The sequence below is a fragment of the Labrus bergylta genome, chromosome 8 (genome assembly GCF_963930695.1).
Source record: "Labrus bergylta chromosome 8, fLabBer1.1, whole genome shotgun sequence".
NCBI lineage: Eukaryota > Metazoa > Chordata > Actinopteri > Labriformes > Labridae > Labrus > Labrus bergylta.
In genome coordinates, this window is record NC_089202.1 from 9,789,802 (window position 1) to 9,801,443 (window position 11,642).

Below are 11,642 nucleotides of genomic sequence, written 5' to 3' on the forward strand. Positions count from 1 at the left end.
TTAAGCAGCTTGTATTTTCCATGGTTCTCGTAAAAATGGTAATGATCTGAAGACTGAAAACACTTGACCTTGCCAAGAATATGTTGAGATCTGTCAGAGCATGTACAAGTTTAGAAACAGGTCTATTGACTGCGTCTGGTGGTGTAAGTCTGAGTGAAAGTGGGCGGTGGAAAACTGCCTCCTGACACCTCTTTAACAAGGTGGGCAGGCTGGTGAATCAGCCCAGTCACTCTCTATGTCGCTGCTGACGCCCACGGTCCAGCTAACGGGGCACGTGGCCCAACCAGATGTTGTTTTTGGGGAAGTTGCCAGACGTGGAAAAACTGCAGGAGGTTTGTATGTATAGATGCTTGTTTTGAGGGGAGCTGTGACAGCAGACAGGTGGCTGGATTTATTTCAGGTGTGTCAGAATAGTTACATGTCTGGTTTGGATAACACTCATCAAGGGATCAATGATGCTTATATATCTCTTTCCGCCTTTCAGATGTCACCTGCAACCCAGCAGATGCAGCCAACGCAGACCATGCAGTCACCGCCCCCGAGTGGTGGGCGCCGCAGGCGAGTCGTGGATGAGGACCCAGACGAACGGCGGCGAAAGTTCCTGGAGCGGAACAGAGCTGCGGCAACGAGATGCAGACAGAAGAGAAAAGTTTGGGTGATGTCGTTAGAGAAGAAAGCAGAGGAGCTCACTCAGACCAACATGCAGCTTCAGGTATAAAGTGAACATGCATGCTGCAATTAAAAGTCGATGCAAAATCACTGCAGATCCCAAAGTTTTTTATTCAAAGATAATGGCAGTAAGTTGGGAGTCTATAAGTAACTTCTTGGAGGGATTATCGATGTCAGATTGAAAGCGGTGAGCCCACAAAGAACATCAAAAAGAATGGAACTGATTAACTCAGCAGAGATTTAAAAGACCTACCTTTCCCATGATGCAACAGAAAAGCATCTTTTGTTACATCCCCTTTGCCTGGTAAATATCCTCATCTTAAAACGTCACATCCCAAAACTTGTAACATTCTTAATTATTAAGGAATTGAGAAATGATGAGTTAAATATTTAAAGCCTCATGCTTAAAAATAAAACAACCCTGAAAACAACAGAAATAGTGGTTGTGGTAGTTTTAATGAGGATACATTAAATTGTTATCAGTACACTTATATTAATCCTGATACCCTTCTGATATTTAGGAATAATAATGCACCCTGGTTGTACGATGGGATGCCTGGCTGATATTAATATTGTTCTCTGTCTATTTCAGAATGAAGTGACGATGCTAAAGAGCGAGGTGACCCAACTTAAGCAGCTTCTCCTCACACATAAGGACTGTCCCATCACCACTATGCAGAAAGACTCCCAGGGTTACCTCAGTGAGTAGCTCATACACTGACACACAGACAGACGCACACACAGTCACATGGTAATTCAACCCAAAACACACACCTTCATCTGCGTGCCCTTGCCCACAGAGAAGATACGACCATTGGGAAAATGCTCATTTATTGGCCTGCCTGAGAAAAAGGATTAAACTCTAAAGACTGATCTGACTGCCAAGACTCTTTGCTCCTGTGTGCTGGTATCCGGCTCCCACGCTCACTTCAGGATTCTTCCTTTCACATATGGGTGTTGCACACTCTGGTAGCCGGCCTGGATTTAAAGTTGGTAGTCTGCATCCCACATGAGACCAGTATTTTTCCATCCGACAGCAGCTCTGCGCTCAAAAGCAGTTCGAGACTTGACGTTGAAGACGTCACAGGCTGCACGCTGGCATCCAAACTCTCATGGATGCCCTAGAATCTCACTGATTACACTTCACGCCGTGCTCAGCTCCGCCACCTATGACATCAGAGCCCCACCCTTTGATACGAATACAAGTGACATTTCCACGTAATTAGGATCAGGCACCTCCCTGTGTGGCTTCAGCACAGGAAAATAAGGCTCATATCCCTCTTGGCTGAATAGTGCTTTTATGCGGAGAAGAGCTGACTCCCAGACTGGGCTGGGAGAGAGCTTCATCGATGGGTCTCCGTTGTGTACAGATGTCACCTTCAATGTGTCCAACAGTCGTCAGGAGTGTTTATGGAGTTTAGCGATGAACTTTTCCATTTTTGTGTTAACCATTATGGCTTATTAAGGGATGACAGGTGACACTTTTCATGTAAATTTACTGTGGCATGTGTTTAGAATGTATCTCCTAAATAAAGCTGTTTATTTGTTATTTCCATCATGGGATTTATTTCTGTATTTGTTTTGATTTTATTTATTTTATTATCAGCTTACACATATTTGAAAGCCTCTTTGTATAGCGTGTCTGTTTTCACACGTGCACACACATGCTGTACATGCATCCTCATAGCTGTGTCTGCTGTCTTTTCAGGTCCAGAGAGCAGTCCGGCAGGCAGTCCAGCTCCAGCGTGCTCCCAGCAGCAGGTCATTCAGCACAACACCATCACCACCTCCACCACAACTGTAGGGGGCAGCAGTGTGCATGGGCAGGCTAACCACCGCACAGACATTAACCCCATCCACTAGGAACAAGAGAGACTGTAACACCCCAGCTGTAGCCCCAAACAACCCCTGATCCCTCTCTCACTCCATCAAGTAAAACCTCAAAGGCCTGTGTTGCTGCTCTTTGTACAGTAGCTACATAATGTATTTTTATAGACCAACCCTATTAACGCATAAGTGTTCTATGGTTTGTTGCCTTTTTTTGTTTGTCTTTATTTGTGCTCCTCGAGACAAGAGGAGTTTTGCTGATGTCATGCAGCGTGTAAGTGACTTTTTCTGTTGTTTAAAGGTACAAAATGAAACCAGAAGAAAGAGTCATAACTCTTGGACTGTCATCTCTTTAAGCAAACCCTTACATCTCTTTATGCCTGATGGACTGAATCAAATCATTCCCTGAGTATCACATGTGGAAAGTGTGTGAGTGTGTACAACAGACTTTGAATAAGTGCGTTGAATTTACTGCCTTTAATTTGTTGTCTAAAACCAGGTGGAAGTGTCGCCATATCTTGAAGACAGGAATATGTCTTGAAGACAGGAATATGCAAGCAGATGTAAAGATCCTCTACTTCCCTAGAAATGACTGTTAAACGTTTTTCCCTGTCAGCAGTATTACTAAAGAGTGTTAAATACAGCAAGACAGTGAAAACATGATCACATGGAAGCAATACATCACATAATAGATTATCTTCAATACAGCACAGTATTGAACATCTTCTCTACTGTATGTCCCTATTGTGATCAGCATGGCCAAGCCACTCTGGTCCAGAGGACATGAGATGCTGTTACAGCTAAGCGTACACTGTGACACCAGTGAGGCAGCTTGAGGGTTTGAAGCAAACACCTCCGCTCTCCAGGACCAACTAAAGTTTTAATTATTGAGGCCTCCTTTTTATGTATTTGTGCATCTGCATCCACGTCTTGGATTTAAATCCCAAATGAATATAACCTTCAGTTATGTATGTCAGAATAGTTTTGAGTGTGTATGGGAACTATGCATATTGTGTGTTTGATTTTGTTTTGTCTTCTTCACTCTGCAGAACTAGTTTAGCAGTTGTTTAGAGACAGAAAAACAAAGAAAATGATTGAGAGAGTGATGGTGCGCATGTCTTTTTTTTTTTTTTTTTTTAACTGATATCCCACAACTGGCAAAGTGTTCAAAGTTTTCCAAAGAAGAGCAGTTTCTATGTGTGCTTTTCCAAAGCGTAACAATGTGCCTGAATCTTTCTTAATATCTTTTGTTGGCCACTTTTTTTTTTCTTTAACCAATCAACAGTCACATTCTCAGAGTATTACTGATGACTTTTCTCTTGTTATTTGCCTTGTCTGCTGAATGTAGGGGCCAAACAAGCTGACAAGGAGAAAAATACAAATTTTCCATTTGGCCCCTGACCTCTCCATCAATCCCTCTCTTGCCCTCTTGCAGTTCATAATGGCAGTGGATGCTCTGATAGAAGTCATGGCTCCATTTTATTTTTTTGTAATCTTCTTTGCATCCATCAAAAGCCTCTTACCTCCTCACCTGAACCAAAATTCCTCTTTCTCTCTTTTTTCCCCCCATTGACCAGGAATGTTGATTCATGACTCATTAGCATGATGACCACAATGCACTGTGTTTTACAGTAGGATGAATAAGATACATTCCACTGACGGGTGGAGCAATCGCAGAGCTGTCTATGCACTTTGTCCTCTGCCTACCAGAGGGAAGAATAGCCATATTGAAGTCCAAGTAATTCTCAGTGATCTTCCCTTTTTCAAACACCAGCGAAAAACTTAAACTGTGTTTGGCTTTATAAAATAAGTCTGTGCCTGGCATGCATCCCATTTCTATAGATAGAAGAGACCCTTGTGCTTGTTTTGTACGATAAGGATCCTGAACCATTGACTTTGTGCCCCCATATTATTCTGGAGATGTTTTTTAAGCTGAAGGACGCTCACATGTGATTTTAAAATCTCATCTCTTCCTAATGGGTTGCATTCACCTTTTTTCGCACTGTTTGTCATTTCTTAACCTCAAGAGTCCGCGTGTGCAGTTTATAACGTGTGTGGTTGAGACTGAGAAATTGAATTATCTCAAAAAGGGCTTTGTTGTTCCAACCCTTTAACCTAAAGCTAGCCTCAAGTCGGCTCATTTTTCAAAACATGTTAAGATTGTAAAACCATTCCAAATTAACCTAATGCATGTGAAAATGTCAACTGGAATCATTTGGAGGATGCTGATTTCTTTAAGAGTAACATATTCATTACTTAAGTTGAATATAGCTTCAGAAAAAGACTTTTTTTTTGTATTGCAGATATTTGAAAACAGGGACGGGTGGAAGTGCAGTGCGAGTGTGTCTGTGTAGATTTGTGAGAGGTGGAGAGAAGCTCCTACACATTAATGATGTTATAACTATTATTTTAAATCTAAAAAAAAACTATAAATAGTGTACATAATGTCATTCATTTGTGTAACCGTGTACATGTAATGCAACCACCTTTCTTTTTGAAGGGAGTCAATGTGTGGTACATGTTTGTAAATAATGTCTGCATAGCACTTGTTGCCTTTTGTTGTACGTCAAGGCTCATTTCAGCGCTTAAAACACATTGTTTATATGTAACAAACGATGGAAAACCATTTTTGCCTGCATAACTTTGTACATTTTTGTGTGTGTCTGTAACGGCATTATCTCCATTTTGTTTAGTTCTGAATTTGTACAGATGTTAAAGTATCACTGCAGTTACATTACGGTATGAAAATAAAGCACTTGTTCTGTAACTGATGTGCGTGGGTGTCACAGCTAAACGAAATCTAGTGAAACTTATAAGGACAGTCAGAGTGCACACATGAGCTGAGAGACATGAAATGAATATTTGAAGAAAAGCCAGATCAACAGTTTTTTTTCCAATCAATGTCCTTGAGACATGACCGCTCATTAAATTGTAAGATGCTTTAAAGGTTTAAAATACTCATTAATTATTTAACTGTCTAGACATCTTGATAGCTGCCTGATGAGATAACATGGCAGTTAACCTCAGTACACAAACAACTCAGTAAGATGCTTCCAATTATCAATACTGAACTGCATGACATTTACATTCAAAGCCACAACAGAAGTAAGAGAAAGTGTGTATTGTTCGAAAATGCGTCTTTCTTCCCATTTTTCAGACATATTAGTTAATAAAATATTATTCTTAAAGAGATAAGTTAAGATGTTCAAATATCCAATGTGAAGAACTTTCACAGCAGTTTTGTTGGAGCGATAGTTTTTTGTTTGCATTTTCAGGGGGAACTTGCAAAAGTGTCCTTGTAGCACAGGGACCCCTGGTGGACATTTTCTGAACTAACCTAACAGTGTTAAGGAGGAGAAATCCCATTCATCAATAGGTGCTGCCATATCCTATTCTAAAGGCTAATCAGGCTCTACGATTTCATTTCTATAAAGACACTTACATTTTTCAATTCAATTCAATTTTTATTTGTATAGCGTCAACTCATAACAAGTGTTATCTCAAGACACTTTACAAAAAGCAGGTAAAATACCTTACTCTTTGTCTTTTAACATTACAAAAGAGCAGGTAAAAAGACCACACTCATTGTTATGTTACAAAAGAGCAGGTAAAGGACCTTATTCATTGTTATGTTACAAAGACCCGGCCTATCCATCATGAGCACTTTAGCGAAGCATCAAAAGTTACAGTGGTAAGAAAAAACTGCCTTATTAAAAGGCAGAAATCTTCGGTTGTTCTGGCAGGCCGTCAACCAACGATCCGGTGGGGAGGGGGTTGACTTTTACATTTAAAAAACTTCACTTAAAATCTTTACAGCCCTGCAGCAGAGGTTCTTTCTGTACACATTCAAGCGTTTAGTGGATTAACACGACATGCACTATGTTTCCCTCATTCATTAAAAAACAAACATAAACATCATGTAATTTAAATGAAACTCGCCTGAAGCTTGCCTGCACTTAGACAAACAAATGTTGGAAGAGATTCATGGGTCCCTGTTCATGGGTCCCTTTTTTTTTTGATGTGCAGTGTGTCAGAGCAGCCTTAAACCAAGTGTCAATTCTGCCATACACAAAGAAAAATCAGCTTCAAAGATGTGTTCGGATCTAACATAGTGCTGATTTACGTGACCTGAGACAATCAACAGTCTTTTTAAAATCAACAGTTAGTGATCAACAATATCCTCTGAGATGCGCTCATGAGCATCCAAACATTTCAATACCAGCCCCGCGTTGAGAGGAATCTGTCAATCATGTCAAAGGACCTCGCCGGCTGGTCGTACGGCAGAATGTGTCCCCCTCCTCTAATGATGACCTGAAGTGACAAAAGGAAACAATTCAAAGCTGGTGTTCTAAGAGTTCCTTTTACATCACTTCACTGTGCATGTTGGAGATATCTGCTCACCTGGTAAAACTCTTTGACTTGTCGTACATAACCGGCTACCTCTGTGTCGCTGGGCTGAACCTTCCAGTGGAAGCGAGGCGCTGTTTTGAACTCTGCAGCTCCGGCCCATTTGACAGTAGGCAGAAACCTCTCAGTCAGTGGTGCTGCTACGATTACATCCAGCTGGCCGCTGTAGATTAACACCTGGATGTGGTAAACAACCAGCACGCATTATTTATTTAAATGCAAGCAAGAGAAAAATGCCTTTTATTTCCATTAAGAATGGGTGATATTAACTGGTACCACAATACATTGTGCCGCTACAGCAGATAATCCTTCAGCCCTCACCCTGTAGTTGTCCATCAGCACCCCCAGCCACGGTTTGATGCTCTTCATGACGTCCTGCACGAGGTGCTTTTCCACCTCTGAGCCGTCGTGGAACGTCAGATTCCCCACATGGATGGCACGTCGCACTGCTGGCAGAGTCACAAACTTGGAGAAGTACTCTTGGTCTTCCGGCTCCTGTGATGCAGAAACAGAGCAAACCATGTGCAAAGGCTTTGATGTGGGCATAAAAAGAAACTATTAGTTTGTGTTTCAAGTTAAGATTGGAAGTCAGGCAGGCAGCGTTGAGCTCCACAAGTGTTAATAATTACCTGACATGACAGGTAGTTGTAGTAGTTGGTGCATCCTGTTGCATTTTGGAAGAAGGAGGGATACGGCACCACATCACCATTCAGCAAGCTATCAAAAACCTGAAATCAGACAATAAGACATCAGCAACCAGCTAAAACTGTTCACCATGAAGTTCTTATGAGTTGTTGTTAAAGAAAGAGTTGTTCATTAAACAGTTGGAAATAAAACAAATGATGTCTGCAATTTTCTTTACCTCAAAAGCCTCGACCCATTTCTGTTGCTGGATCAGTTTCACTCCCAGGTCAGTCTGCTGGTTGACATACTGTCTCTGGAGTTCATCTATCATGCCTGTTTGGTACAGGAACTCCCCGTAACCACCCAGCATCTGAAACAGAAACAGTAAAAACATTATATTCATCTGTTTTCTACAATGGCAGCACTTTAAAATAGACTAAAAACTAATACATTTCTGAAAGGATCAAGCAGAAGAAAAAGGAGCTCAATGTATTTGAATGTTGAAATACGTGAAAAACTAACTATTTTACTCAATTCAGAGTTAGTACAAAACAAGTACAGTGAAGAGAAATAGTTTATTAATACGTCAAGATGATGTCGTTGAAAACACGCAGTCAGACACGCACCAGTTCCGGATCACAGAGTCCGTCACCAATAGCCATCCCCTTGAGGTTGATTTTCACTTTGGCAGTTGGGTTTTGTTTGTGGATGTAGTAAGAAATGGCAGGAACATACTTCCCTGCATACGACTGCACGAGGACAGAGTAGTGTTACATGTGTAGACACTCTATTTAATATAGGTTTTAAAGGTCATGTTCAAAGCTTGAAATAAATAAATAAATAAAAAATACCTCGCCAGTTGCGTAGAACTCATTGGACTGATACTCAGGAAAAAGCTGGAAGAACTGTGTTAAAGCACTTTTGAAAAGAAAGACAGAACAGTTTTCAACAATTACGGCACCTGATTCAAAGCCTCAAGTTATGAGTATGCAATGTTTTGGTCAGATGTTTGGATTATACCTGTACAGATCTCTGCCAACGTCATCCTGATTCTGAGCAAAACCTCTGTCATCATCAGTGAAGCTGAACCCTGTACCAACCTGGAAAACAAAAACAAAATGATCTTACTCAAAGGCTGTTAGTCCGTACTCATGCACATGAGAGGAGAAACCTTGAATCAAACGTGGCTTTTTGTCTGAGGTGAATGAAAATAATACGTACTGGATTGTCGATATACAGAACTGAGTATCTCGTTGTCCAAGCATATTCCCTCATACCGACTGCAAAGACAAAAAAAAAAAAAATCACGAGCACATGAGAAAAGCTCTAACATGAACTGCACACAGAGGTTTAATGTGATTGTTTATGTTTTCTTCTTTAGCACCTGATCATTTCTTACCAGTCAAGTTCTTAAACACCACATACGGTCCATGTTCCACAAACAGACCGAACATGGAGGTGCCTCCCGGGCCGCCTTGCAGCCACAGCAGGATGGGAGCTTTATCTTGGTTAGCCTGTCAGGCAGGAGAGAGAGAGAGAGAGAGAGAGAGAGAGAGAGAGAGAGAGAGAGAGAGAACACAAAGATGAGAGTTTAGCACCACCTTGTGGTCACTGCTGTTACATAGACCACACTTTACTACAGCAGGTGAATCCAATAGTACACTGTTAGTTAACTTTTTTAACAAGTGAAAGTAATGATTATTAAAGGTGGGTCAAGTGTATGCTAAGACTGGTTTAGATTTCACCGACTGTTGAGATGTGGCAAACAACATCTGTCCTTATCTAATGGGTTAATATCAACTCCAGACAATTCAACTTAATGCTTTGTTTCAGGGATACTTAAGGAGTCATCCTGTATAGAGCTAATAAACAGTTTAAAGAACAGCAGGCAAACCATCTTATCCCAGTCAAAAAGTATAAATATACTGCCTTCATCAGATGGGTGAGAAAGCTATTATTCATTTCACATGTAATTATACATCGTAAGAAATAATAACATAAGAATAAATAAATGGTATAAGGACACCCAAGTTTAAAGTTGGGATTTAAATGTTGTCTTCTCTGGTAGGCTGATTATAGTTCAATATGAATGGCTGATAATACAACACAGGTAAACATTGGGCATTGATAAGTCCTATGAGTTTGGTAAAAGCCTTGCAACTTCACCCATGTTTGAACAACAGATGGCATGTTTGAATATGAGAATGTAACAGAATGTATATTAGAAACAGCCTTTGTCTTACTGCTGACATGCATAAAAGCATCTTCACAGTGGCTGCACTAAAAGGAAACAGGGCATTGCCTTTTTTCTTTTTCATTCTGAAGTAAATAAACTTCAGTGTCATGGTATATCATAAAATGAATAATCTGTAAAGGTTTCAAGAGTGATCTTTCAGTCAGTCCTTGGAGTTGATGTGATATTATAACACTACAGTATAAAAAACAGTTCTGTGGCTACTGATTTACAGCTGTTGTTATTCAGAATAGCATAGGAAAGCATCTGTCTGCCTGTAAAACCATGTTGGATAAAACACTAAACAAAGTTCACCATCATAGCTGTAATTCCTCTGCGTGCACATTGTACAATTCCTTATCACAAGTTAAACTGAGGGAGCACAGTTAAACCTCAGGCACACATCACGTTGAGTTATAAAAGCAAACAATACAAGTCAAAACATCAGTTTCCTCTTTGTGATCATCTGCCATTAATCTAATCATGAACTCTGGAAAGCCCCCTGTTGAAAAGAAGAAGTTTGGCCCTACCATCAGAGCAGGGAAGAACCAAAAGAAGAGGTTGCTGTTGTACTTTTTGTTGACCGTGAAGTAACCTGCATAACTCTTGACGTTTGCACCTGGCAAATCTCCCACCAGGCTCAGTTTTCTGGCTGAAACAACAACAGAACATGGGGAGGGGGAGGGGTATTGTAGTTCATTTAAACCCGTATAGACATCATAACCGTGTTGCATAGCAGTGAATGAAACAATACCTTCATCTATGGCGCCTTTCTCCAGGTAAGGAGTGAGAAAGAGAGGAGACCCGGGGTCGGCTCCATTCAGGCCGCTGACACGGTGCGATTTTCGGCAGAAAAATGACGAGCAGCCCCGCGAAAGCACCGAGTCCAGACAGGCCCACAGCAACAGGAGACCAAGAGTTTGCCTCCACAGTCTGGAGATATTTACAAAAGCTATATCAGACTACAGGCCCAGTGATATGTGAAACTAGAATACCACTCAGATTTCAAAACAGTGTGACCGCAGTCACAGCACAAATCACACAGTAATAATGTGTTCACCAACTCACCTCATGTTCACTGTGGATTACAGAAAGAGGAGAAAGTTGGATCAGACAGACGTCTTCAAGCTGCTCAGCTCTGTACAGACCACTGACTGTGCAGGACGTACGTTTAGTCACATGACCAGCTCTGGGAAGGTCACATGATATATTAGATCACGTGGTCTTTGTTTTGGCTCAAGCGGCGTTTCTGCCCTCAACGTGGTCTTGCAGGAAATTACCAGTCAAGAGATGTGTGACTTTTAACCTTAATGAGTGGGTGGATGCATCTTTATTTATTTTCTCATTACAGATGTATCTGATGATTAGTTATGATACACACGTAAGGACCATTATAAAGTCTATATGGTAAAGGCACTTTCCCCTGTTCAACATCTGTTGTAGCCAACCCACAGGGTCAGGCAGATTCGGCGGAAAGTCGCCAGTAAATATGGTAAACCTTTTACTCCGTAACACCAATCTCGAAGTGACCGTAAGAGAAAAAAAAAATAGCATTTCTTTGCTTTCTTTCTTTCGATTTCATGTTCTTACAGAGCTCTTTAAAACTTCCTGATTTCAGAGGAGGGAAGTCTTGTTGGGTAAACTAAAAGTTTTTATTTTTTAAAGTAGCCTATCCCTGAAGGCTGTCTTTAGTTTGTTGATTATAATCTACAACTGAAAGACAAACAGGCTGGAAAGAGAGCTTAGAGTAGTGGGATGATACGATATAACTAGATAGGCCTAATGTATAAATATGTTAGTTCAAAACATATTCGGTGCATTTCTTTTCACAAATAAAATGCCACTTAGAGTTTCACAGAGGAAAAATGCCAAAATAAAGTAG

At 40.8% G+C, this 11,642-nt stretch overlaps 2 protein-coding genes across 4 annotated transcripts in view; one reads left to right on the plus strand and one right to left on the minus strand.

The window, feature by feature from the left end:
- The window catches only part of creb5b (cAMP responsive element binding protein 5b), a 45,120-nt gene extending 39,857 nt beyond the window's left edge, over window positions 1-5,263 (plus strand). For all 3 annotated transcript variants that reach the window (XM_020637373.3, XM_020637374.3, XM_020637372.3), the window contains exons 9-11: window positions 485-712; window positions 1,262-1,370; window positions 2,378-5,263. In XM_020637373.3, the coding sequence (XP_020493029.2) occupies window positions 485-712; window positions 1,262-1,370; window positions 2,378-2,532 (492 nt within the window). In that variant the 3' untranslated portion in view covers window positions 2,533-5,263. The remainder of the gene's footprint in view (window positions 1-484; window positions 713-1,261; window positions 1,371-2,377) is intronic.
- A 684-nt stretch (window positions 5,264-5,947) lies between these two features.
- cpvl (carboxypeptidase vitellogenic like) lies at window positions 5,948-10,954 on the minus strand. Its single transcript, XM_020637308.3, has 13 exons — window positions 10,829-10,954; window positions 10,515-10,693; window positions 10,291-10,412; window positions 8,927-9,041; window positions 8,749-8,807; window positions 8,548-8,627; window positions 8,379-8,445; window positions 8,154-8,276; window positions 7,766-7,897; window positions 7,533-7,631; window positions 7,225-7,398; window positions 6,898-7,080; window positions 5,948-6,807 (listed from the first exon to the last, which is right to left on the minus strand). The coding sequence occupies exons 1-13, from the start codon at window positions 10,831-10,833 to the stop codon at window positions 6,709-6,711; spliced, it is 1,437 nt and encodes a 478-aa protein (XP_020492964.1). The 5' UTR covers window positions 10,834-10,954; the 3' UTR covers window positions 5,948-6,708.
- Between the last annotated feature and the right edge of the window lie 688 nt (window positions 10,955-11,642).

Excerpts from the sequence above, each read along its gene's own strand:
- cpvl (XM_020637308.3), bottom strand. Across the intron at positions 8,628-8,748 it reads TTCTGTATATCGACAATCCA|GTTGGTACAGGGTTCAGCTT; the intron begins GTACGTATTATT and ends TTTGTTTTCCAG. Across the intron at positions 7,898-8,153 it reads GACTCTGTGATCCGGAACTG|ATGCTGGGTGGTTACGGGGA; the intron begins GTGCGTGTCTGA and ends TTTCTGTTTCAG.